The sequence below is a fragment of the Populus nigra genome, chromosome 15, assembly GCF_951802175.1.
Source record: "Populus nigra chromosome 15, ddPopNigr1.1, whole genome shotgun sequence".
NCBI lineage: Eukaryota > Viridiplantae > Streptophyta > Magnoliopsida > Malpighiales > Salicaceae > Populus > Populus nigra.
Window position 1 is genome coordinate 13,224,292 of NC_084866.1, and position 22,622 is coordinate 13,246,913.

Here is a 22,622-nt window from a genome sequence, read left to right on the forward strand (position 1 = left end):
TGAAGAACTGGAATTTTCTAGGTCATAACTCGAGTGGATTTTCTCAACTATCTTATTGAACATTTGTTGCGTTATTTGATGCAAACCATTTAGGATTGTGTGCATAATCTCTAATCTGAGAGAAGTGCATGCATAAACCTAAGACTTCTGATTGTGATTAATATTGTGTTAATGACAAGAGATCAACTTGTAATCATTCTTATCGTATTGGGTTGCATGGAATGAATGGAATTTCTGGTGGGATATAAATTCTGGGTTGTGGAATATCTCCAGTTCAGATCAGCAAAAGAGTAATTAAAGCATTGAAATCTCCATTTCCTCAAATAATCATGCATGCAACTAACTTTGTGAGGTTCCAAGCTCGACAGCAGATGACTACACAAAACACAACTCTTTTTTGGGTCAGTCACAGCAGTGATCAGTGAAGGTGGTGAATGTTAAGACTCAAGACAGTGAGATCATGTAACAAAGACTCTCTCTCCTAACATGGAGATGAAGAGCTTGTCTGGTATCGTAGTAGGAATTGTTTTTAAAGTATTTTTTATTTAAAAATATATTGAAATAATATTTTTTTATTTTTAAAATTTATTTTTAATATCAACATATCAAAACAATCTGAAAAAATTAAAAATTATTAATTTGAAATAATAAAAAAAAAAAACAGTTTCAAAGAACAACTTTCTTTTCCTGCGATCTCACACCAATTTGACGATTTGAACGTTGTTCGGGCACTATTTATGAAGCTTGAATAAATCCTGGGGTTTTTGGCGACTTAAATCAGCTCATTCATGTTTTTCATTTCATATTTGGCAACACAGCGAAATTATATCATAAATGCTAATAGGAAATCTCTTTACTCACAAGTAATTAATTTGAAACCACCTGTAGCGTGCATTTTATGTTGGGGGCATTTTGCCAGCATATTTTATGGCCCAACAAGTTAATAAATAGAAACACTACTGCATAACCAATTGCCTGCTGGAGCAACTGCATTGCTCAGGATGGTCAAAGAGTGACCTTAAACTGGATCCCTGAGATGTCTAGTACTTGCTTCATTTTGAGGAATGCTTGCTAACATCTTAAAAACCAAAAACAGCTTGATTAGTAGATGATAAAACTGAACTTTCCAGGAATAACTCTGAATATTCACTTGCCGATTATATACAGGTTCACATGTCTATCAAAACAGCATTTCTTCAGTGTTTCTGTCTATCTGAAGATGGATATGTACAGTGTTTTAACTTACTCCCTAGTCTACAACACTAATGAACCATCAACACCTCCGACGATTCCAACCACCATGGTGGACTCGAAGCTTGGCATCAAATGGGTCATGAGGTGGTCTTGAACGAGGAAGAGGGTTAGGATTGAATACTGTCGATGAATTTGGACCATGCAGTGTATATTCACTGGAGTGACTTGGCTGTGCTGGTCTCCCATTATCACTCATCAGCTGATGAGATGCACTGATGCCTGCCTGGGGAGTAAACGGAGCATAGGCGGATCTTGGTGAAGAAGAGAGCAGGTTATTAGGACAGCCAGGAGGAAGTCTTTCAAAAATCAAGTTTCGTACTTTAGAGTAAGTAGAAGTTGTTGATGGCCTGGTTGTATCAGAAACATGTTGCCTGAGAAGCTCAAAGTCTGGTGGGCTCCATTCAGGCATCTCATCATCATCATCAAAAAGATTTTTCAAGGGGCGAGCTGAAGTAGTGGAAACAGGCATACGCTTTTCTTCTAAATTGGGCGGGAGAACGTTCATACCATCTACACAAATTTTCCTCTGCACGGGCATCTTCAAAAGGGTATCCAAAGGAAGCCTGGGAGGATTGAAATCTCTTAATTCCCTTTGATTGGAAACCAGCATTGACTGTACAGTTGGTGTTATTTGGGGCAAAGACTCGAGGATTTTCTTAAGTTCTTCAGCTGGTAGTTTGTTGTCAGCCATTACCCCATGCAACGGCTTGCTTGTTGGAGTTTGTAAAATACCACAAGCAGTTCCAAAGTCAAATTCTGGAAGATCATCATCATATGGGGCACGCAGTGGCTTTTTGGCGATGTCAGTTGACAACTGTGAACCATGTTTACAAAGTTCTGATGTTTTAGGTTTCTCTTCTGAGTTATTCATAACAAGTGGCCCGACTTGCAAGAACTTTCCCATAGCAGGCAAATAAGAGGCAGAGTCATGAGTTGAAGAAGTTTGAAGTCCGTTCAACATGGATGGTGAATTGCTGAGAATCGTAGATGTCAGCAAGAGATTATTGATGGTGGAAGAAGTGATACGCAGTTCAGTCTGTACTTGTTTGGTCTCAGTATCCTTGTGCTCAACATTGTTATTTTCATCACCATCAAGAGTTGTGCAATCTGTTCTTGATCCAACTTGGATGCAACAAGACAAAGCTTTATGATCTACCCTTTCAACTGAAGAGTCTGAAGGTGACTTGAGAGGCTGTTCAGACAAGGAACCGTGCTTTCTCTCAGATTTCTTAAGAACAGAACTTGAAGATGCTTGATTTCTTCGCCATACAACACAGCCAATCAACGAGTCTTGGTTATCTTCAACAGCAGCCATTCCCTTGAAGAACCCATGTTTAGCAAGTATTGTGATTATGCTATCACTGCGAGGACACACATACAGATCAATACCCTGAGAGACCTGTACAAACCCAACCCTCATCCCTTTCTTGTATCCTTTTGCAACCTGTAGGTGTGGACGAGAGCATGAGAAGACCAACTGATAAAAAATTCTTCTAATGCATTAAACACTTCATACCATAACATTAATATTCTCTTTATTTTAAACCCACTAACCTCCTTCATGCCTGCCAGTCCAGATTTAGACGACCCTTCTTTACAGCGAAGTGAGATTACCTGAAGATGAATGCATGCAGTTGTCAGTTTTTTCATTTGAAACAAATATATGCAACTTTCAACAATTATAAATGAGCTGGGGATTGCGCATTTTAAACTTAGTTGATACTTATCAGGTCTGAAATCACTTTATACGTCAACATGCATGATTTTCATTGCACAAGCTGTTTAAATTTTTTTTCTCTGAAGCAGACTACAAATTTTTTTGTATCTCTGCCTAGTCAGTTTGCAAAATAAGCAGCTGTCCTCCCACATTACAGTTTCTCAGAAGTCCAGAGTGGAGACTGTTTAGAACCAGCTCTCAACGTTTCAGCTTGTGACTCACCTTGCTGAACTAGAACACGTATTGAACTTGTAAGTACAATTGTAAATGATCTGAATTTTCAGTTTCTATTCTCATTTATACATACTAGCATCATACATGGCTGTGTGGTGGGGATTCAATCCAGTGGCACTGTAGGGTTCCCATCAACAAGGATCCAGTGTGAGGCCAGTCATCATAACAAACAAAAGCATTCCCCAAACCTAAACATCCCAAGATATCCAGAGTATAACAATACTCTTCAAAATTATCCAGAAGTTTACAATCTCTAAAATTTTTGACAGTTGTTATTAACAATTTAATCGATACACCAACAACTCCATGATTAGGTTCTGAAAGGTTTATCAGTAGTTTTATCTTTTCATGAATAATAATCTTTATGATTCCAACACCTCAATTTTTGTTTAGCATTTCAGGGACATTGAATAGCTTAAGCTAACTATTTGACTTGTGCTTCGCCGCGGGTTAGGTAATTTATTTCAGTAAAAAAAATTAATATACAGGCTTTTTCAATGCATTTTTGGATATAAAAAAGAAATTCAATCATAAATCAAAATGCTTACACGCACATCCAATTAATTAAATCGATATTTGATCAAGAAATAACTAAGATTAAGATATTTGACTTGGCAACATGGTCATATACTCAATCGTGTTTAATAACTCTGTTTCCTAGAATAAATATTTTATTCAATTAAACACTTATTCGTACCAATAAAAAGTAAGAAAAAAAGTCGTTAACGAAAGTGAATTGAGAAAAACTATGAAGTTTAATTATAAAATAACCCTATCTTGAATGTTGAATGTTGAATGTTGAATGTCGAAACTAAAAAAAAAACAATCTAATGTTAAAAGATGAAATCAAGAAAAAACATTATCAATTTTAAAAAATCAAGATAACCCGGACAAATTTTCTAAACATGGATTAATTTCTAAAGCTCGTAACTCATGAAATCTTAAACCTATACTCAATCAAGAAACTTAATTCCAAACCAATTTAATATTTAAGGTTGAACAAAAAAAAATTTAAAAAAAATTGTTAAAGTGAAACATATAGCAATAAAAAAAATATGGATCAAATTTGATAGGAAAAAAACATAAGATGAAATTATAAAAAAAATTCAATTTTAAAAATTATCTCAAATAAAACAAATAACAATAAAAAAATAAAGACCAAATTTAAAAGATAAAAAAATTAAAAGGGGAAGAGATTGAAAAAGAATTCTAATTTTATAAATTATTTTAAAAAAACAAATATTAATAAAAAGAACACGAACCAAATCTGAGAGGAATAAAAATTGAAAGGCTTCTTTGAGACTTTGAAGGTGTAGGAATGGAAATTGAGGATGAGAGAGAGAATAAAAAGAAAACAAAGGTTACCGGCACCGAACTAGGCGGTCTTTGGCCACACACGTCACCTCCCAGAGGAGGCGACACCAAGACGATTCAAACGCTACCGCGAAAGGCGACGTTTGACAACCGAATAGCCCTTAATGAGATGACGCATGCAACACCCATGTTAACAACCTTTTTTTAATAATATTTGTATATATTAAATTACACAATTGCCCTTAAACCAACCTGATAATTACAAAAAAAAAAACCCAAGTGCATATACAAGAATGCCCCTGAACATAAGCTATGAAAAATCCACTTCCAAGGGCATGCAGGTCATCTTACTATTCATTAAAAATGAAAAGGACAAAAACACCCCTAAACATAAGCTTTAAATTTTTTTGAATCCAATTATATGAGTCTTTTTATTGTGCATGATAAAAAAAAGACATAATTGCCCCCTTTAAATTTTGGAATGACAAATTAACCATTGTGAAATTACTGATTTACCCCAACAGTGATTTCTTGGTTTTTTTAAGGGAAAAATAGGTATTTCATCCCAAAGTTTGAAAATACCATCTATTTTCTTTGTTTTTTTTTTTCACTTTGATCCCCTATCTTCCAATCTCACCCTCTCCTCACAAATTAGCCTAAATTGGACTACAATTTGATCCAATATGAGCTAAATAAAAAAGAAAAAGAAAAGGAATGGAAAAAAAAAACACTTGAACCATGAGTCCACAGTATCTTATGAAGGGATCTACAATGCATTTTGCACAATAAATCCCCAACACCTTTTAGTATTTCTTATGATTTTACAGGATTTGGTAGTAACTTGCCTGCATTTTTATAAACAAGTTGATGTGGATTTTCCTTCTTCTTTTTTTGGTTATCACAAGTGCACAAGCTTTTGGCGTGTAGTACCATGTTAATAAGTATCATTTTACAGTTCTCTATATTTCCCCCTCTTTTGGGACAAATCTGATACTGTTGATAATTACATAGCATATTCATATATCTTTATATAGCCACATTGGATGTAACTATAATATATTTGAACACAATCCATATTACTAATCAATTTTTAGTCAAAACCAGTTTTGACCCAAGAGATTTGGGCCCCATTTAAAATGAAAGGTGATACTCTAATATTCAATAGTTTATAGCGTGAGCTGCAGGCTTTCCTTTCTGCATGGAGCTCATGAGCGATGATGCCCTCTGAGAGGAAGCATCCATCCCGCAACAAGAGCCTGCGGTGTCTAGGTATAGATGAGGAAAAGTTAGCTCAAATTGTAGTCCTCTTTTCTCTTTGGGTTTAGTGTGATATTTTTAGACCAAAAGTCATCATTGCCAAGCTTTTAGCCATAGATTGAAACCGGCAAAAGTTCAATCAGTGATTTGGTGCCATTCTTTTAGGTATCGTTTCTACAACCGTTGGTTTTGCAATGTGACAGCCCTTCACCATATATGCTATAGGCTTCTTTAGAAACAAGATATCTGGAGTCTAGAAAAGCAATTTTGGTGGGATTTAAGAATATTACCTTGAAATTCTGAAGAATGCCCTTATTTTCTTTTTATTTTATTTTGTTTTTCTTTTCTTTTTTTGGATCAAGGAAATTGCTCCTATTTTCAATTTATTTATTTAAACTCCATTAATTTTTGTTCGCTCCCAACAATGGAATAAGAATTACGAGGGAGTTTGACAACATTGATTTGAGCTGCGCTTTACCTATATACTACTTGTCAGACATTATTTTTTTTCTTTTATGACTTTTAACTAAGATTTTAGTATTTTACTTATTATTTTATAAGTTTCAATTTTCAATTATTGATTTTGACTCTCACCCTGCCATCTCAGCTTCTCTTAAAGATTTAAAATACGTAAAGGCGATCTGTAACTTTCCAAAGTGACCCTGGAATTAGTAACTTTTCTTTGTCTTAATCCATATAAAGTATTTGATTCTTCATTAGCCAGAAGCAGTTGGTCAAAGTTGCCAAATCTCAACGATGTTTTAACAGGTCGTTGCATAAATCTGCCCATTTCACCACCTTGTGGGTGTGTTTCCCTGGGCATCCATATTCCAGCCAAAGCTTACTGTGTAGGTGCAAACTCTGCATTTGGGCTATAAGAGAAGTGTTTTTTACCATGCAAAAGAGCAGTGTTTTTTACTAGGCAACTTTCAAACCCAGAATTTACCTCAGTCCCATCTAAATGCCAAGGGAACAAGACAAAAGCATAGCCTAACATAGAATAATGTCAAAATGTCCTGAATTATTTAATCTCTGTAAATTAATTTGTTCTAAAATATCAATTCAATCCTTCATCACTGCCTTCTTGATGCAATGGAACATGAACCTTCAGATAATTCTAATTAGTATTCAGCAATTATATAACTTAGAACAACAAGGTAAGATAATGCCTCAAGTAAAACCAGAGGACTTGCAGAAGATTGTGTAGGAAATGGTGATAGTCATGCAATCAGAAAGGCAGATAATATAGCAAAAGATAGCAACATGCTGCAAAAAGGATAGCAACAAATAACATATGTCTCTAATGAATGGCATGTATAGTTATGAATTGATTCGACAATATGTTAGGACAGCAAGAAACAGAAGATTGTCTCTAATGTGTCCGAGCTCACCCAAACCAAAGGAAGATTCTTCAGAGTTTTCATCCAAAGTTTCCAAAAAAGGAGATAAAACTTTGGTAGAGCTATTAAAGTATTCCGATTTGAACCAAACTCAAGTCTTCATCAAGCTTTACCATGATGCAACATCTCTGTTTCTAAACTGATAAGGACCTCACAGTCTTAACTCTCAAATGCTCCCCAGTTAGGGTCACCACTGATATTTCTCCCAATAACCTCCCTCCTCTCTAACTGCACTAATCACTCTCTCCACTAAGTAGCTAATATCTGTTTCAAAATATACAGGAATATATATATATAAGGCACATATGTCCAGGCCCCTGGGTGTCTTTTGCTATAAATAAACAATCAATGAATCCACAAGACCCGTAGGAAATTCAGTATTTGGTTAATAATTTCTGTTCATTTACAATATGATTAGGTTTGGTGGGATTTTGACATTGTAATGTAGAGTACCTATCATCTCTCTTTCCATCATTTCCATGAAACCATGCAGTTGGCGAACCAAAGCATGAGATTCATCAACGTCATCATTGTTTATGTATCTTGTTGCACCTTTAACAAAACATTTGAATGTTGTAGCAATAGGTTCATCCTTCATTTAGTCGATACCTGTAGAAACCTTTTCCTTTCTTTCTTTTTCATTTTTTGGTTCTTAATCTCTCCAAAATATGACTTATTGAACTAAAGAAATGAGGTGTCACAATGCTCATGTTTCTACCAACTAGTTTACATTTAAGCAGCTAAGGATGAAATCTGCCAGACAAGAGGGCCTGTTTGGCAGTGCACTTGCCTAAAAAGTCAGTGGTGAAGATTTTTTAAGGGTTGTTCATATTAGGAAAAGGTTTACTTTCTTAATAACCTCTTTGTGCTTCCTCTTATTGGAGTCGGTGAAGATATGTAGGAATTCCTCCACTATCTCTTAACCTTAAGTACATTTGAATTATAGCAGAACAGCTAGTAAAGCCTTTCAGCTGTTAGGAAGTGCGTCTAAACACTGTGTTAGTTTTTAGGATTAGGTGGGAGATGATGATAGTTGTGTAGTAGTGCAGTTGAAAAAGGTAATTAGTTGGTGATGGACAGACCATGGGAAAGAAGTACGAAATTAATTGTTAGAATAAGAACTAGTTCAAGTTTCATGTGGCATTGACGCCTTGGTTTTGGCTTATTCCATACAAGTACCTGACACGTGTGGTTGCCTCACTCATCATTATGAACCCATGTATCTGACACAACATTTAATAGATTTGCAAGTAATACACTTCTAGAAGTGAAACTTAAGATCTTGTTTTACTTTTTTTCCAAAAAAAGAAAAGAAAACATGGCTAGTGTGGTGTATAGGACCAGACATGAAGTCCTCGCAAGAAGAGAACCACGAGAACAAGCTAATGAAAAAGAAAATTGAGTTCGAGTGTTGCAAGGCAGTACCAAAGTTCCTACAAGTCAAGTTCAAGGTATTACTCAACTAGAAGCATAAGGGAAAATGCTCAAGGAAGAGTGTTCAAAGTATAACTGTCATGCATGGATCGTTTACATGACAAAAATAAAATTGAAGGATTTGAAATGGTCCAGACATCTTATCAGAGAGGCAACATGCTGGAAGACAAAAAAGAACAACTTGTGCAATTATTCTTCCACAATAACAGATAGCATGCACTAAAAAGACTTTAATCAACTAGGTAAATGAAAACCCTCTATAAGGCCACTTGTAATCATGCCATGTAGATATTCACTTAAAACATCACTTATATAAGCAGTATAGTTAATAAAGTTGTAAAATCTAGTTGTCTATTCAATAATGACATGTAGAGAATATGGTATCTTACCATCAACCCTCGATTGCGTGATCGAGGAAGATCTTGAACATATTTTTCAAATGCCTCTAGTCTAACTTTGCCTTTGACTTCTAGAAATTCAGACCACTTGAGATCAGGCATCTTCTCACCACTACATAAGAAAATCATTATGGTGGACGTGAACAACAAGGATTTTTCACAATTCTGTCCTTCACATATACAGAGTGTGAGTGCCCAAGCAACTGATAAGATTCTAACAGAAGTAGGTTGAAAAGAAGTACTAAATAATGAAAACAATGTCTTACTGTGATACCAAGTTTATAAAGTGGGAAGAAAACAAGCTGCCAGTATGAAGTTTGAAATGGCCAGTAAAGATTAGATAGGAATTGATAGTGAGGAAAAACAATCAGTGTCAATGTATGTTAAAAAGAAAAAGGGTTCAGAGTGGAGACATTGCTAAAGGTCAGTGTCTCTCTCCCTCTCTCTTTCTCTTGTCTGTTTCTTCCTTCCCTTCTGAAGACAATAGAAGGGATATTTCTAATGGCATTAGAGTGTATTTTTTTCTCTAAACAAAACACCTAGCTAAAGAACAGCTGTAGTAATTTTATTATGTAAAATCAATGAGCAGTCAAGAGCACAGTGGAAATTTCTTTTTTTCTCACAAGTTTTCTGTTTCATTGCATGTAAGCTTGGAATATGGAGTTACAAATCACTATGGAGATTGAATGTCCAAATGTGATTGCAATTGTTGCTACTAAAGCTGATATGAAATAGCAGAATGTAGAAATAGCAGAATCTAGTGATGTGTATAGAGCACATGGTAATGGCATTCATCACCTCTATGCCTTTATATCAGGGGCTTTGGGACGAGTGGTTTTGGAGGTGTGAAGCATTGTAATCCTTACAACTGGGAAACAACAAACAAAGATGGCACATACATATAATACATGCATAGACACGATTCATTACAAAATACAAAATGGTGCATGCAAAAAAAAAACAAATTCATCTTCATGGAAAAAAGTGACCAACTAATTGAACCATCCGTAGTAAAATTATAGCAAGTAGTGAAGAAAACCTTTGAAAGAAGGCAACAAGGGACACAGTTACAGAGGAATTTAGCTGAAGGGATCCATCCCAGAGCTTCTGAGCAACTATTGAAGCTAACTTCCCAACATGTGACTTAATTTCATCAACCGGTGATCCATTTCTCCGACCACCTTCAACCACGACATTAACATAACTACCACCGGTTTTAGGACTCATCTCCACCAAAGAATGTCCTGATTTTCCAACAACCACTCCTGTTTCCTTCCCAATTGTCACATCCCCATCCCCATGAACCCGATTCCTTTCTCCAAAATTGTCTTGGCAGCCAACAGCCAAAGAACCACCACCAGCACATTGAACATTACTCTGAAATGGCCTATTGTTTTCAATACATCCTGTGCCACGCTCCAGCTTTCTCTTTCTCAACAAGCCAGTCACATTATTATCATTATTCCCTTCAAATTCCACAGGCTGCAACATTTTTCTCTTCTTCACACAAGTGTTCAAAAACCCTTCAGAAAGGAGACCTTATCCCAACCTCAACCCTCCGTAACCCTTCACTTAAAAAAAAAAAAAATTCCTAACAACCTTGAAAATTCTCTCTGACATCTCGCCATTACAAAAACCTGATCCAAAACAACAAACTCAATCAATGCCCAATCAAACATAAATCACTAAATAAATCAAAAAATAAAATTAATATAAACAAAAATCACAATTTAGAAGTGTAAACATAAATTAATTAATAAAAATTTTTTTTGATATTTATATATAAAAAAGCACGTAAAAATAGCTTCTTTTTTTTTTCTTTCTAAATTATGGTTTAGAAGTGTTTACCTCCTCAAGTATTGAAATCGGGAGTCTGAGACAGTGCCATACAATTTAGGATTACTGTTGGGAGCTTTATTTATTATTTATTATTTTTAAATTATTAGGGTTTGTCAGTCAGTGGATAAAAGGCGGAGGAGGAGGAGGATCGTTAGCGCTGGTGCGGTCAGCTCAATCTAATCAACTGAAGTCTAAAACGTGTCACTTGTGTATTCAAGATATTTTGTCATGGAACCGACACGTCGCCTTTTGTAAAGGATATGCTGCTACAATTGCGGACATTTCCTCTCTTTTAGCTAGACGATGGCGTTTCTACTAGTGCTATAAAACCTGCTCAGCCCGACCCGCGGGTCAATTCGGTATCTTGTTGATTTGGAGCATGGACCGGCCAAAATTTACTTCATACCAGTCTTTAAACCAGAACTTTGAAAGAACGGTGTTATTTTTTTTTTAAAAAAAAAATATAACTTGGATTAATATGTCGATCCACATATCAACTTAACTCTCGTATTGAATCTTATAACTACAATTTCTTACCTGCTCAGTGATGCTTTGGATTTTCTTAGTCATGAAAATTCTGAATCCAGGTTGAAATTATTGTGGAGTGGTTATTTTCTTAAACTCACTTCTAAAAACAAAGAGATACAAATATTTAAAAGAAAGAAATCTTAATTGAAGACTTTTAATGGATTTTATATATATATATATATATATATATATATATATATATATATATATATATATATATATATGTTTCTTTCTTCCATTCCAAACGAGTGTAGAAAGTAACTAATAATATACAACTAATAACTCTGTCAGCACCACAAAGTTTTCATTATTGTTTGATTTGATTTTTTATTATTTTTTTATAAAAATGAATCAACCTTACGTTATAGATAAACTTACATAAATAATTTAAATAATTGATGACATTCTAAAATCTAAAAGGCTTAGAAATAAAGTTTTTTTTAGTTTGATAATTAGTTAATCATTTAATTCCTATAATTTGATTCATTATTAGCTAGGATGGGTGAGTGGCTTTATGTATAAAGTCAAATACTTGTTAAAAATTTCCAATTAGAGAATTCTTAAATTCTTAAATAAGTATATTTATAGAAAAATAATATAATAATATTTGAGAGAAAGACTCCAAATAATATATAGAGAATGAAAAAATTATAAATTTTTTATTCATATTATTTAAAATATATTTACAATTCACGAACCTTATCATTTTGTTTGAGTAGAGGGGTTAAAGAGTTGTTTTTTTTTTTATAGTATTAATAAGAAATTAATATTTTTTATATATATCTTAACAAGGTATAAATATTTTTTATATAAATATTAATAAGATGAAAATATAACAGAGAGATTTTTTTCTTGTACATTTAAAGGTGTACAATGAGTATAATCCAAGCAAAAAAAAAATATTGTGCTTGATAACAAAATTATTAAGTAAATAAGTGTTGGGTCCGGACCATAATGCAAGGTCAAAACATTTATTTTATAACTGGGCTCAGGTGTGATACCTGGGCCCGTGGGCGCTAGGCAAGCGCCTCATGCCTGGGTTCAGGCGAGCTGCCCCAGCCCACAAGCATCAAGCACAAGCCAAACGCCTGGGCTCAAACGGGCTCAAACGTGATGCCTAGGACGCGGGGTGCAGGGCAGGTGCAAGGAGCTGGGCGCTAGACACGCACACATATAAAGGCCTTGCGCTTGGGTCCAATACTAGTTTCCAGATCCTCTCCAAGGACGGCCCGTTGCAAGAAAAAATGGGCTTTGAGTAACAAAAATTTTTTTTTTTTTTAAGAAATACCGATGAATCCTGATCTAATCAATGTGATTATAAGTTGAAATGAAATTTATAAATGAGTTTGATTTGAATAATATCGACACATTTGTTGACTTGTCATCATGTTATTATTTTGAATTTGTATTCAAGAAAAATATTGAATTTCCTTGGTTGTCTAGCAAAACCATTATATTTTAGCCATGGGTAGAATAGCTACAATGGTAGATCATCTCAGTTCAACTCCCTGCATTAAAATGTTGGAACAGAGTAACAGAGTACATGCACGCTTACTTATGTGTCAGGATTTCTTATGAATCCTTCGTACATGTACAAGAGATTTGAATCTCCTGAGGATTGCTCGAAAATTACAACACTGAATTTCATCTGAATAAAAGAATTACAAAGTGAAAGAAGTAGGACAAACCCATGAATATGTAATAATAAGCCATCCAGCAGCAGCAGCTGCAGCTGATCTTGTGCGTTTTTACTTCAAGCAGGAATGAAGTGAGGGACCATGACAGAACAATGCGAGTGCAGTATAAATGAAAATCAAGAGAAAAAGTATCAATGTAGCCCTGCAAGACAAAATGAAAATAGCACAACTCTTTCATGCTTCGGATAGCACATAATTCAGGCAACTGTGCTTACATGTATAATAGACGTTCGATAAAAATGAATGAAGCAGATGTTGTAAATGGACCAATGCCACAGTAAGGTCTAGTTACAAAGGACATTGTCATAATATGGTCAAGCTTGAAACGTTTTGAAGGAAGCAGGGCGTTGTTCTAATCCCACATAGAGGATATGTACTAGAGTTATCTTGAATTTACGTAGATGATAAAACAAGACATAGAGTTTTGTAATCTCGAGACAGAGAAAACATGTCCTCCATTTGTCTACCATGAGAACTAGTAATCTGCAGATAACTTGAATCCAGTGTGAAACCCAGGTTTTCCTTGTGCAAATTCCATTCCTTCTTAAGCACAACATGGTCAACAAATGCGCATCCGAAGCAAGTGCAAAGTCTATTTCCATGAACAAGTCCAATTATGCAAGAACATTCATGTTTTTATCTAGCTGATTAACTTACTTGAGCTTGAAATTTCTCCACCACTGTGTATTTCTGAAACGCTGAGTCTGTCGCCGAAAGCGAATTGTATTTCCTTGCAATGTGGAAGTTTTTTCAACTAGCAGCGCCAGCCGATCTCCCCTCTGCAACACCCTGTCAATGTTGTCGATCATGACACTCCTTACCTGCAGATAATATCCCATCCCGTGCTCAGCAATGTGTTAAGCGCAACATACATATGATTTTTCAAATTGATCAAAAACCATCTGACAAAGAAATGCGATCAGGCTTACATGACTCATTTCACCCTGTAAACGGTTCAATCGATCCGCATTCGGATCATTTGAAAAATGGTCCATCTGTTGGCTCAGGATCCTGGAAAACTCTTCATTCATGGCATAGGGAGCAGATGTATGAATTGCACGGCCGTATGTCTTCACAAATCTTTGATGAATATCCTCGAGAAATTCAAATGGGATTCTCCCTGCACAAAATTTCAAGTGATCATTACACCTTACAAATGACAAAAAAAAAATCTACAAATTTTACACGGCAAGAACCTGTTTGATACAGCAATGACACAACAACATAACATGTATTATACATGAATGGATTGATTAAGGCATTCATCTAAATCAATTAAATCCTGACAAAGCTTACTTACGTCCGGTGGCATCATCAGCCATGCAAAGAACGGTAAGGTCATCGGTTCTTTTAACATGAAAAATGTAACGATCATGAGAATACGATGAATTACTATCTTCATTTCCACGAGGGATTTTATCAAGAATCTGCCTTGCTACGGTGTTTGCATTTGTTTGCGCAATGCTGCTAAATTCTGCCAAGACCACAAGACCTCTTGCCACCATGCCATACAATATCCCCATTGTGATGTATTATTCTTTATGATCTCTTGCCCAACCCCGAAAGAGAAGGGCAAGAGAGGTTTTTTTTTTTTTTGTGTTAATGGCTAACAAGGTTCTAAAGGGTGGTAATGGAGATGGGATTTCGAATTTTTATTGGGGTTTTGAATGGGATAAATTTAGTTGTGCAGGTCCTTTTTTGGCATGAAGAGACAGGGTGGAGTCTGCAATTTGAAAGGGAGAGAATTTTAGGCTTTAAATGAACGACATGAAGTTGGGCTGAATTTGGTTGGACTGGTTTTGGTGGGCATGAAAGAGGTCTGGCCCATTAATGGGTGGATGTCACAATTAAGCCCAAAGTATTGCCTAATGATTTCCCAATTCAAAATGTATTTGATAAATAAGTTTTATGTATGAAAGAAAAAAATCATGCTTCAAGAAATATTACAGTTAATAATAAATATTACAAGTATTTGGTAAATATTCACAACTAAAAATATATCATTTAATTAAAAGAGATGAACAAAGAAGCAAAAACCTTGTATTAAGTATTCCTATCGATATCTCGATTAAGAAATTGTGTTCGGTGTTCATTAGGTTAGATTCAATTGCTACCTCTAAGTCAAGGAAAAGTATTTTTTTATATTATAAACTATAGTTTTGATATAAAACTGAATGTTATCTTCTTCTTTTTAACTAATTGAATATGCTTCTTTATTTTAATTAAATATGTATAAAATAATTTAAATATATTATCATCTTTATTTTAATTAAATATGTACAAATTAATTAAAAATATAATCAAAATTCATCACCTTCAGTTTAAAAAATGCAGTATTTTTTATTAACATGTACCGAAAGAGGAGGCCTCCTCGCATATTATTGTTTATTAGAATAATAATGTGTTTTTTTTTATCTATTAATAGGTTTATTTAAAATTTAAAATTGTTATTTATTATGAATTTGTCTTTATAATTTATTTATATTTACTTTCCATGTAGTTATCGCAATCTTAGAAAAATATATCAACATTGAGTTGATGCTTAGTTTTTTTAGCATTTTTTTTTTATATTATTAAATTAAAAATGATTCCAGAAAAAATATAGTTATCAGGAATTAAACTTCATAATTTATTTTGATTTATTTTTTACGAGGTTATTGTTGTCTCAAAAAAATATCTCGGTAATGAGTTGGTGCTCAGTTTTGTGAGTTTCTATTTTTTATTATATAATTAAGTAAAAAATATTTGAACTAAGTTTTTATCAGTCATCCGAGTTTCCTTTAACCCGTCAAGTTAATCGAGTCATGTTGAAATAATTTTTATATAATTTAATTTGAAACTCGAGTAAAATTAGTCTGTTCGGGGGATCACGAAAATTGTATGGTTTTAATCATATAAAGAGTATTTGTTTTATTTAACAAACATCTATTTAGAGTTTTACTTTTAAAAAATAAAATAAAATTCAGGGACGAGGATAAAAATAAAATCCCTCTATCCACCGTCAAACAAATGGTTCATTTGTTCATGAATTGATTGTTTTATATCCTGGTTAGATTCTTTTCTTGATCTCAAACAAGCTATGGCTATGACTTTATATTCCATATGATCCTGAACAATACTTAAACCACAGCAACCAGACAAATCTAATATAGGCACAGAGAACTGTTTACACACTGTGAACCATTCGTTTCCAGGAGAAGATCTGAGCCATTGGGTTTGGTTTTGTAGCCATCGTTAGTCGTTGCATGGAGACATCACACAAGACAATGTCTAATAAATAGGTTCCTTTGTCTGATTTATGTACTGGAAATCTAGAAATCTGGTGTGGTTAAGAAGATTGTAGGTGATATCTGCATGTGTTTACTGTTCTGTGAAAGATTTTATCTTGAAAAACTCCTTGCCCCCCCCCCCCCCTCTTTTCTCCGGTCAGGCCAGTAGTCCTTCATTTTGGCCCCGGAGCCAATGATAAATATTTTGATTAATCAAAACTCTTTTAATTTTTTTACTCTTACAACGTCAAATTTGATTTTAAGAAGATATATTAAAAGGAGTAAGACTTCATTCAATACTTTGGTTATTACTTGAAAAAGGTAAGTTTATGAAAAATATTTTTAGTTATATATAATTGGATTTAGATACGTATTTGATAAAAATTGTGATTGAAATTTATGTGTAAAAAAACATGTATAAAATATTTAAATAAAATGTTTTGGCTTTTTTACAAATAGTAAAAAGAAGAACAATAAAGAACATTTACAAAACTCAGTTTAAAAAGCATATAAAAACTACTGTACAAAACTTATGTTTTAAACTCAATTTTTTAGTATATCCTACAGCATAAAACTCAGTTTATAATATACCAACATGATGTTATGTTTGTTTCACCATTAACATGAAAGCTAATGAAAAACAAACATAGTCTGAGCATTACAAATAGATTTTCAATATTTGATCACTCTAACCTCTCTCAATCATATTTTAAGAAATCATTTTATATACATGAAAAATATCACGTTTCAAAATCAAAAGTACTAATTTGATCTATATATTATACATAAAAAAAATGGTCCCTAGAGATGTTATAGGATCCATATCTTTGAGCTTGTTTGTGGCAAGACTAAATCCTTTCACGATGAAAAAATATTCCCTCGGTAATAAAAATTGAATCTTTGAGTGACATTAACGTACAAAATGGAGTCATATTTACCAGGGTAGATTGAGCCTTTCATCATTTTAGCCAAGTTATGGTGAAAGCCTTGATAGATCCCTCTCACAATCAAAGCCAAAAAACATCTCTAGATAGACTATAGTTGACAGTAGATTTAGCATCATATGTGCCCTATTTACATCACTGGCCAACAGCTTCAAGTAGGGTTTCTTCTTTTTCTCCTTTTCCCCTCTCCATTTCTTATTATTATTAATTTAATTTAGACCTTCAAAGAGAAGTACAATAATATGGCAATGACAAGAGAAATTGCAGAGGAAAGACCAATCACATATAAAAGTGAGTAAAGTAGAATCACGGATCCACAAGATTACAAAAGATTCCAGCCTCTCAAAGACAACCATGGCCAAGCATTCAAAAAAGGATACAGGAGACAATAGTTCATATGACACACCATGTCCCCCCCTCTCTCTCTCGCATGTGTGTGTCAATGTTCTCTTTTCTCCATTCTGTTTGTGACCATACTGATTTTAACCAAGGACGAACACATGCTTGCCTTGCTGTGTTTTTCTCATGCATCTGTCTAACAATTCGTTCTGGGGCACACATACTTCTTGATTGATTTGTGTCAAAAAAATAGAAATATATGCTGCCGTAGGATTTTGGACTGAACCAATAATTGGTTTCATCATATATACATCGATTTCAGATATAAAATGGACAAAAGAAGCTGTAGACTTTCCATTTAAGTTTCAAGCTATTGCCGAGCAGATCGATCATGGGGAAAGCCAGATGTTTCTCGTGAATATAATGGAAAGTTTAGTGAAGCATCGATTTAGTATGAATGTGATGCTAATTAAAGTAAGAATATGTATTTAATTAGTTCCAATTTTTTTTTAATCTTTTTTTCTTGTATTTAATTGAATTATCCGAAGCCAAAATCAAACTCGATCTTCAACTAAGACTACGCAGAACCTCAACTAAATTGTTGCTTGGTTTTAGTTTTTGAAAATCTTGATGGTTTTTAATTTTTTAAAAAAACCAAACCAAAAAAATTATAGCTCGGGTTTAGGATTTTCTTTTGTTTTTTTGCTAATAATTGTATCACAAGAAGAAAAAATAATAATAAAAAAAACCCAAAATGACCAAAAATAATCTATATGATCAAACACATGATCCACACGCATGCTTAAAGATTTGGCATGCAATATTAAAATTCTAAAATTAAGGAATAAAAAAATATATTTTGAGTAATATTTGATCATGTGTATAAGGGTAGGAGAACCTATATATATATATATATATTACTCGGAAATTAATGCACTAAAATTAACAGGAAAACAGTGCTTTTAAGAGTAACAAGTGTGAGAGAGAGAGAGATAAAAGCAGAAGTGATTTTCTCCCCCTTTTTTTTTTCATCAAGGGATAAGCGAACGTGATTTCGTTTATAATAGAGTATTTTTTAAATATAATTATATTCTATAAAAAAACATTTAAATCCATATAATCTCCTTGCACGTGCAAAAACTTTACTACAATAAATCAGATGCCTAATTAATATAATATAAATATATGCATTTATTTATAGCATGTGCATGATTGCCTCGAATCACCTTGAAGTAAAACTTGCATATGACTACTACAGATGTCTTCAGTGCATCAAAATCTGTCTTCATATGCCATCACTCCCTCACTTCACTCAATGTTACAAAAAGAAAAGGAAAACCCTAAAAGCATGAAAGAAATTTGCTGCTTTTCTAATGCTTTCAGCGTTATGTAGGGTTTGGTGATTTTGCAAGCACTTGCAAGTAGCCCCCATTTGAAAGCCATTACAATGGTTAATTTCCACCTCCATACTTTTCTTTTCACATGGTTATTTCCATGCTTTCAGTGTTATTGAAAATTATTGAAAATTAAGTTTTATAATTTATTTTTTATAGGATTATCCACTTATCCCGGTCTTATAATCCATGTTTAACAGATTAATCCAAGTTGACTCGATTTTTTTTAGTTGAATTTTGTTTTTAATTTCATCATTTAATATTGAGTTGGTTGAGAATTGAGTTTAAAAAAATATTTTTTTTCTATAGAGTTATCAGAGTCTTATGATCAAGGTTGCAGATTTAACAAGTTAACTCGAGTTAATCTAAGTCGATCTAATATGTTGTTGTTTTAATATTTAAACAACGATGATGTCCTAATTTTTTCTAAGTTAAATTATATTTTTATCAGTCATTCGGGTTGTCTTTGAATTTGTCAAGTCGATCAAGTCACATCAGATTAATCTCTTTTATATATATATATATATATATATATATATATATATATATATATTTGCAAAAAAACTTGTTAACAATATCTAAGTATTTTTTTTGTTAAAAAAATTAATCCAAGACGCAACATAGCGCGAGCAATGATCTAGTTTATTACCTCGTTTGTTTCATGAAAAGTAATTTCAAAAATAGTTTTTTTAAATTGAGAATCTTGATTGAAGTGTTTGTTTTTTAGGGTTTGTTTTTAATATTTTTAATATATTGATGTCAAAACTGAAAAAAAATATTTTAATTAATATATTTTCAATTAGTTTATTTTTAAAAAAGCACCAGACGTAGCTACTAGCTAGGAAATGGAAGTAATTTTTTTTAATCTATTCCCATATGGAATTGACTACCACAATGACGCAGGTGAAAGACAAGGGAGCAGTAATTACAGCAGGAATATAAATTCATAATGGTTCCATGCATTTGTAAGGTAGCTGCCAACTAGCAAAATTTGGCAGCTGCCTTTCGAACCATAAGCCCCATGTTCACGTGATTCTGCTTCTAGGGTTATTGTTTTCTTGCATCCATCACTATATATTCGATCCTATATAACAACACTTCTCTTCACAAACTTTACCACTCTGATTGCGTTTCTCTCTTCTTTCTAACTCGAATTAAGAGAGTAAACATGGATTCATCCAAAAGTTCAGCTCTCCTCTTCATTTGCATGATCTTTATTTCCTCAGCCACCTCAATTCTTGGATGTAATTCTTGTGGCACACCAAAGAACAAACACCCTAAGACTCCTAAAGGTTCCATTACACTCCCTCCTATTGTTAAGCCACCAGTCACTCTTCCTCCGATTGTTAAGCCACCAGTGACACTCCCTCCTCTGCCAGTTCCTCCGATTGTTAAGCCACCAGCTGTGACACTCCCTCCACTGCCAGTTCCTCCGATTGTTAAGCCACCAGTGACACTCCCTCCTCTGCCAGTTCCTCCGATTGTTAAGCCACCAGTGGCACTCCCTCCACTGCCACTTCCTCCGATTGTTAAGCCACCAGTGACACTCCCTCCTCTGCCACTTCCTCCGATTGTTAAGCCACCAGCTGTGACACTCCCTCCACTGCCAGCTCCTCCAGTGCTGCCAGTTCCTCCTGTGACACTCCCTCCTCTGCCAATTCCTCCAGTGTTGCCAGTTCCTCCTGTGGCACTCCCTCCTCTGCCAATTCCTCCAGTGCTGCCAGTTCCTCCTGTGACACTCCCTCCTCTGCCAATTCCTCCAGTGCTGCCAGTTCCTCCAGTGATTACAAATCCACCAAAGGGAAAGCCATGCCCACCGCCTCCTTCATCCAAGGATACATGCCCTATCGATACACTAAAACTTGGTGCTTGTGTGGATCTTCTTGGTGGGTTAGTGCACGTTGGCCTTGGTGATCCAGTTGTGAACCAGTGCTGCCCAGTTCTTAAAGGACTTGTTGAACTTGAAGCTGCAGTCTGCTTGTGCACCACTCTCAAAATCAAAGCTCTTAACCTCAACATCTACGTCCCGCTTGCTCTTCAGCTCCTTGTTACTTGTGGGAAGACACCGCCTCCTGGTTACACTTGCTCTCTCTAGATCCAAGCTAAGTACGTAATACACCTTACGTACCTAAAAAACTCAAACCATATAAATCCTGATTAAATTGTTTAATAATTTGATTAATTAAGTTGATATATAGGTAAACTCAATATCTTGAGTTAGCTAGTAGTGTTTGAATGTTAATGCATTTTAATTTTTTAATTTTGAAATCAGAATATTAAACCCGGCAAATAATCCAGGACTTGAGTTGGGTTTGGTTTATACAAATCAAATAAAAATTGACATGATTAATCCCGAGAGATTTAACCCAATCAAACTTGGTTTTAATTTTTTTAATTTAAAATAATATTATTTTAATTTTAAAAACATCTCAAAACAATATCATTTTAAATATTCATATGCATGTTCCAAAAATAATCGATAGAACATGCACCACAAGGGTAATTGGAAGATTTAAAACCAAAACATCATGTTTAATTTCTCTTAATAAAACAAACTAATATTTTTAAAAATATTGTTAAGAAAAACACCATTTTACATTGCTAAGTGCAAACAATCTTCATGTTATTTGCAAACAATCGGATGAATAAGCTTAGCTTCTAATTATCAAATTAACAAAGAATTAACAAGATGGGCTCTCATGTATCCTCGTAATATTGTCGTGACTGTAATTTGATGGTCAATTTCAATTAGGGGAGAGACCTAAATATTAAAAAAAAGAAAAGTTTTTTCTTTTCTTTTTGCATGGATTCTTTTGCTTTATAATGTTTTTACATATCTAAGTTGTAAATAGTGACAGGAATTGGCTCATGATATATCTATATATGTGTGTATGTGCAGACTAGCTAGCTGATCATCCATGGATGAAAGATTCGACATGAGAGGATGTCGAGCCCTCTTCCTTTCTCTCTTGGTCAATATTGTACACCATTTAATTTTTCTTCTTCTTTAAGATTAATGCTTTATGTATGGCTTGTCTTTTAGACAAGAAACTAGCTATCAACAATGTTTCTCTCTCAATTTAAGACCTTATTGGGTTCTCAATTTGTTAGATACCCATTTGTTTTGTGCATCTCTTCTCTTTCGTTAGTACATTTAGGTAGCCAATGTGAGTTATTAATTGCATATATCCGATACATTTCCATGACACATGCATGGAAATTCCAAATAATTAATTTTCCCGTAATCCGACTTGCTTATAATTAATAAATTGCTTGGGAACTTTATTTTTCATATTAAAAGATATGAATTCAACAATATAATTTCTTTATTGGTAGTATTTAATTTAAATTAATATTTTTTTCATTTTAATTAATTAATATTTTAAGAATTTCAACTTGAAAGTCTCCGGTACTTCAAATCAAACCATACGTTAGGAGCTAGGGAGAAGGATAATTAAAGGAGAAGATGATAGTGTTACTATAATACTATCATTGTCGGTTTGGTTCGATTCAGTTTTTTTATTTTAAGTTTATAAAATAGAAACCGAACCGAACCAAACCGAATTAGTCTATTTTTTTATAATTTCAATCGGTTTTTTTTATG

General features: G+C 33.9%; 3 protein-coding genes across 3 annotated transcripts; 1 reads left to right on the top strand and 2 right to left on the bottom strand.

Moving 5' to 3' along the window:
* Window positions 1–1,079: 1,079 nt before the first annotated feature.
* On the bottom strand, window positions 1,080–11,088 carry LOC133673686 (uncharacterized). Its single transcript, XM_062094545.1, has 5 exons — window positions 10,857–11,088; window positions 10,048–10,645; window positions 9,000–9,120; window positions 2,809–2,868; window positions 1,080–2,698 (listed from the first exon to the last, which is right to left on the bottom strand). The coding sequence occupies exons 2-5, from the start codon at window positions 10,497–10,499 to the stop codon at window positions 1,274–1,276; spliced, it is 2,058 nt and encodes a 685-aa protein (XP_061950529.1). The 5' UTR covers window positions 10,500–10,645; window positions 10,857–11,088; the 3' UTR covers window positions 1,080–1,273.
* Window positions 11,089–13,123: 2,035 nt separating this feature from the next.
* Window positions 13,124–14,595, bottom strand: LOC133673894 (vesicle-associated membrane protein 711-like). The gene is made up of 4 exons (XM_062094824.1): window positions 14,373–14,595; window positions 14,002–14,192; window positions 13,730–13,893; window positions 13,124–13,214 (listed from the first exon to the last, which is right to left on the bottom strand). Exons 1-4 carry the CDS (start codon window positions 14,593–14,595, stop codon window positions 13,124–13,126), a joined length of 669 nt encoding a protein of 222 aa, XP_061950808.1.
* A 5,465-nt stretch (window positions 14,596–20,060) lies between these two features.
* Window positions 20,061–22,128, top strand: LOC133674771 (36.4 kDa proline-rich protein-like). The gene is made up of 2 exons (XM_062095998.1): window positions 20,061–21,124; window positions 21,918–22,128. Exon 1 carries the CDS (start codon window positions 20,187–20,189, stop codon window positions 21,111–21,113), a length of 927 nt encoding a protein of 308 aa, XP_061951982.1. The 5' UTR covers window positions 20,061–20,186; the 3' UTR covers window positions 21,114–21,124; window positions 21,918–22,128.
* The last annotated feature ends 494 nt before the right edge of the window (window positions 22,129–22,622 follow it).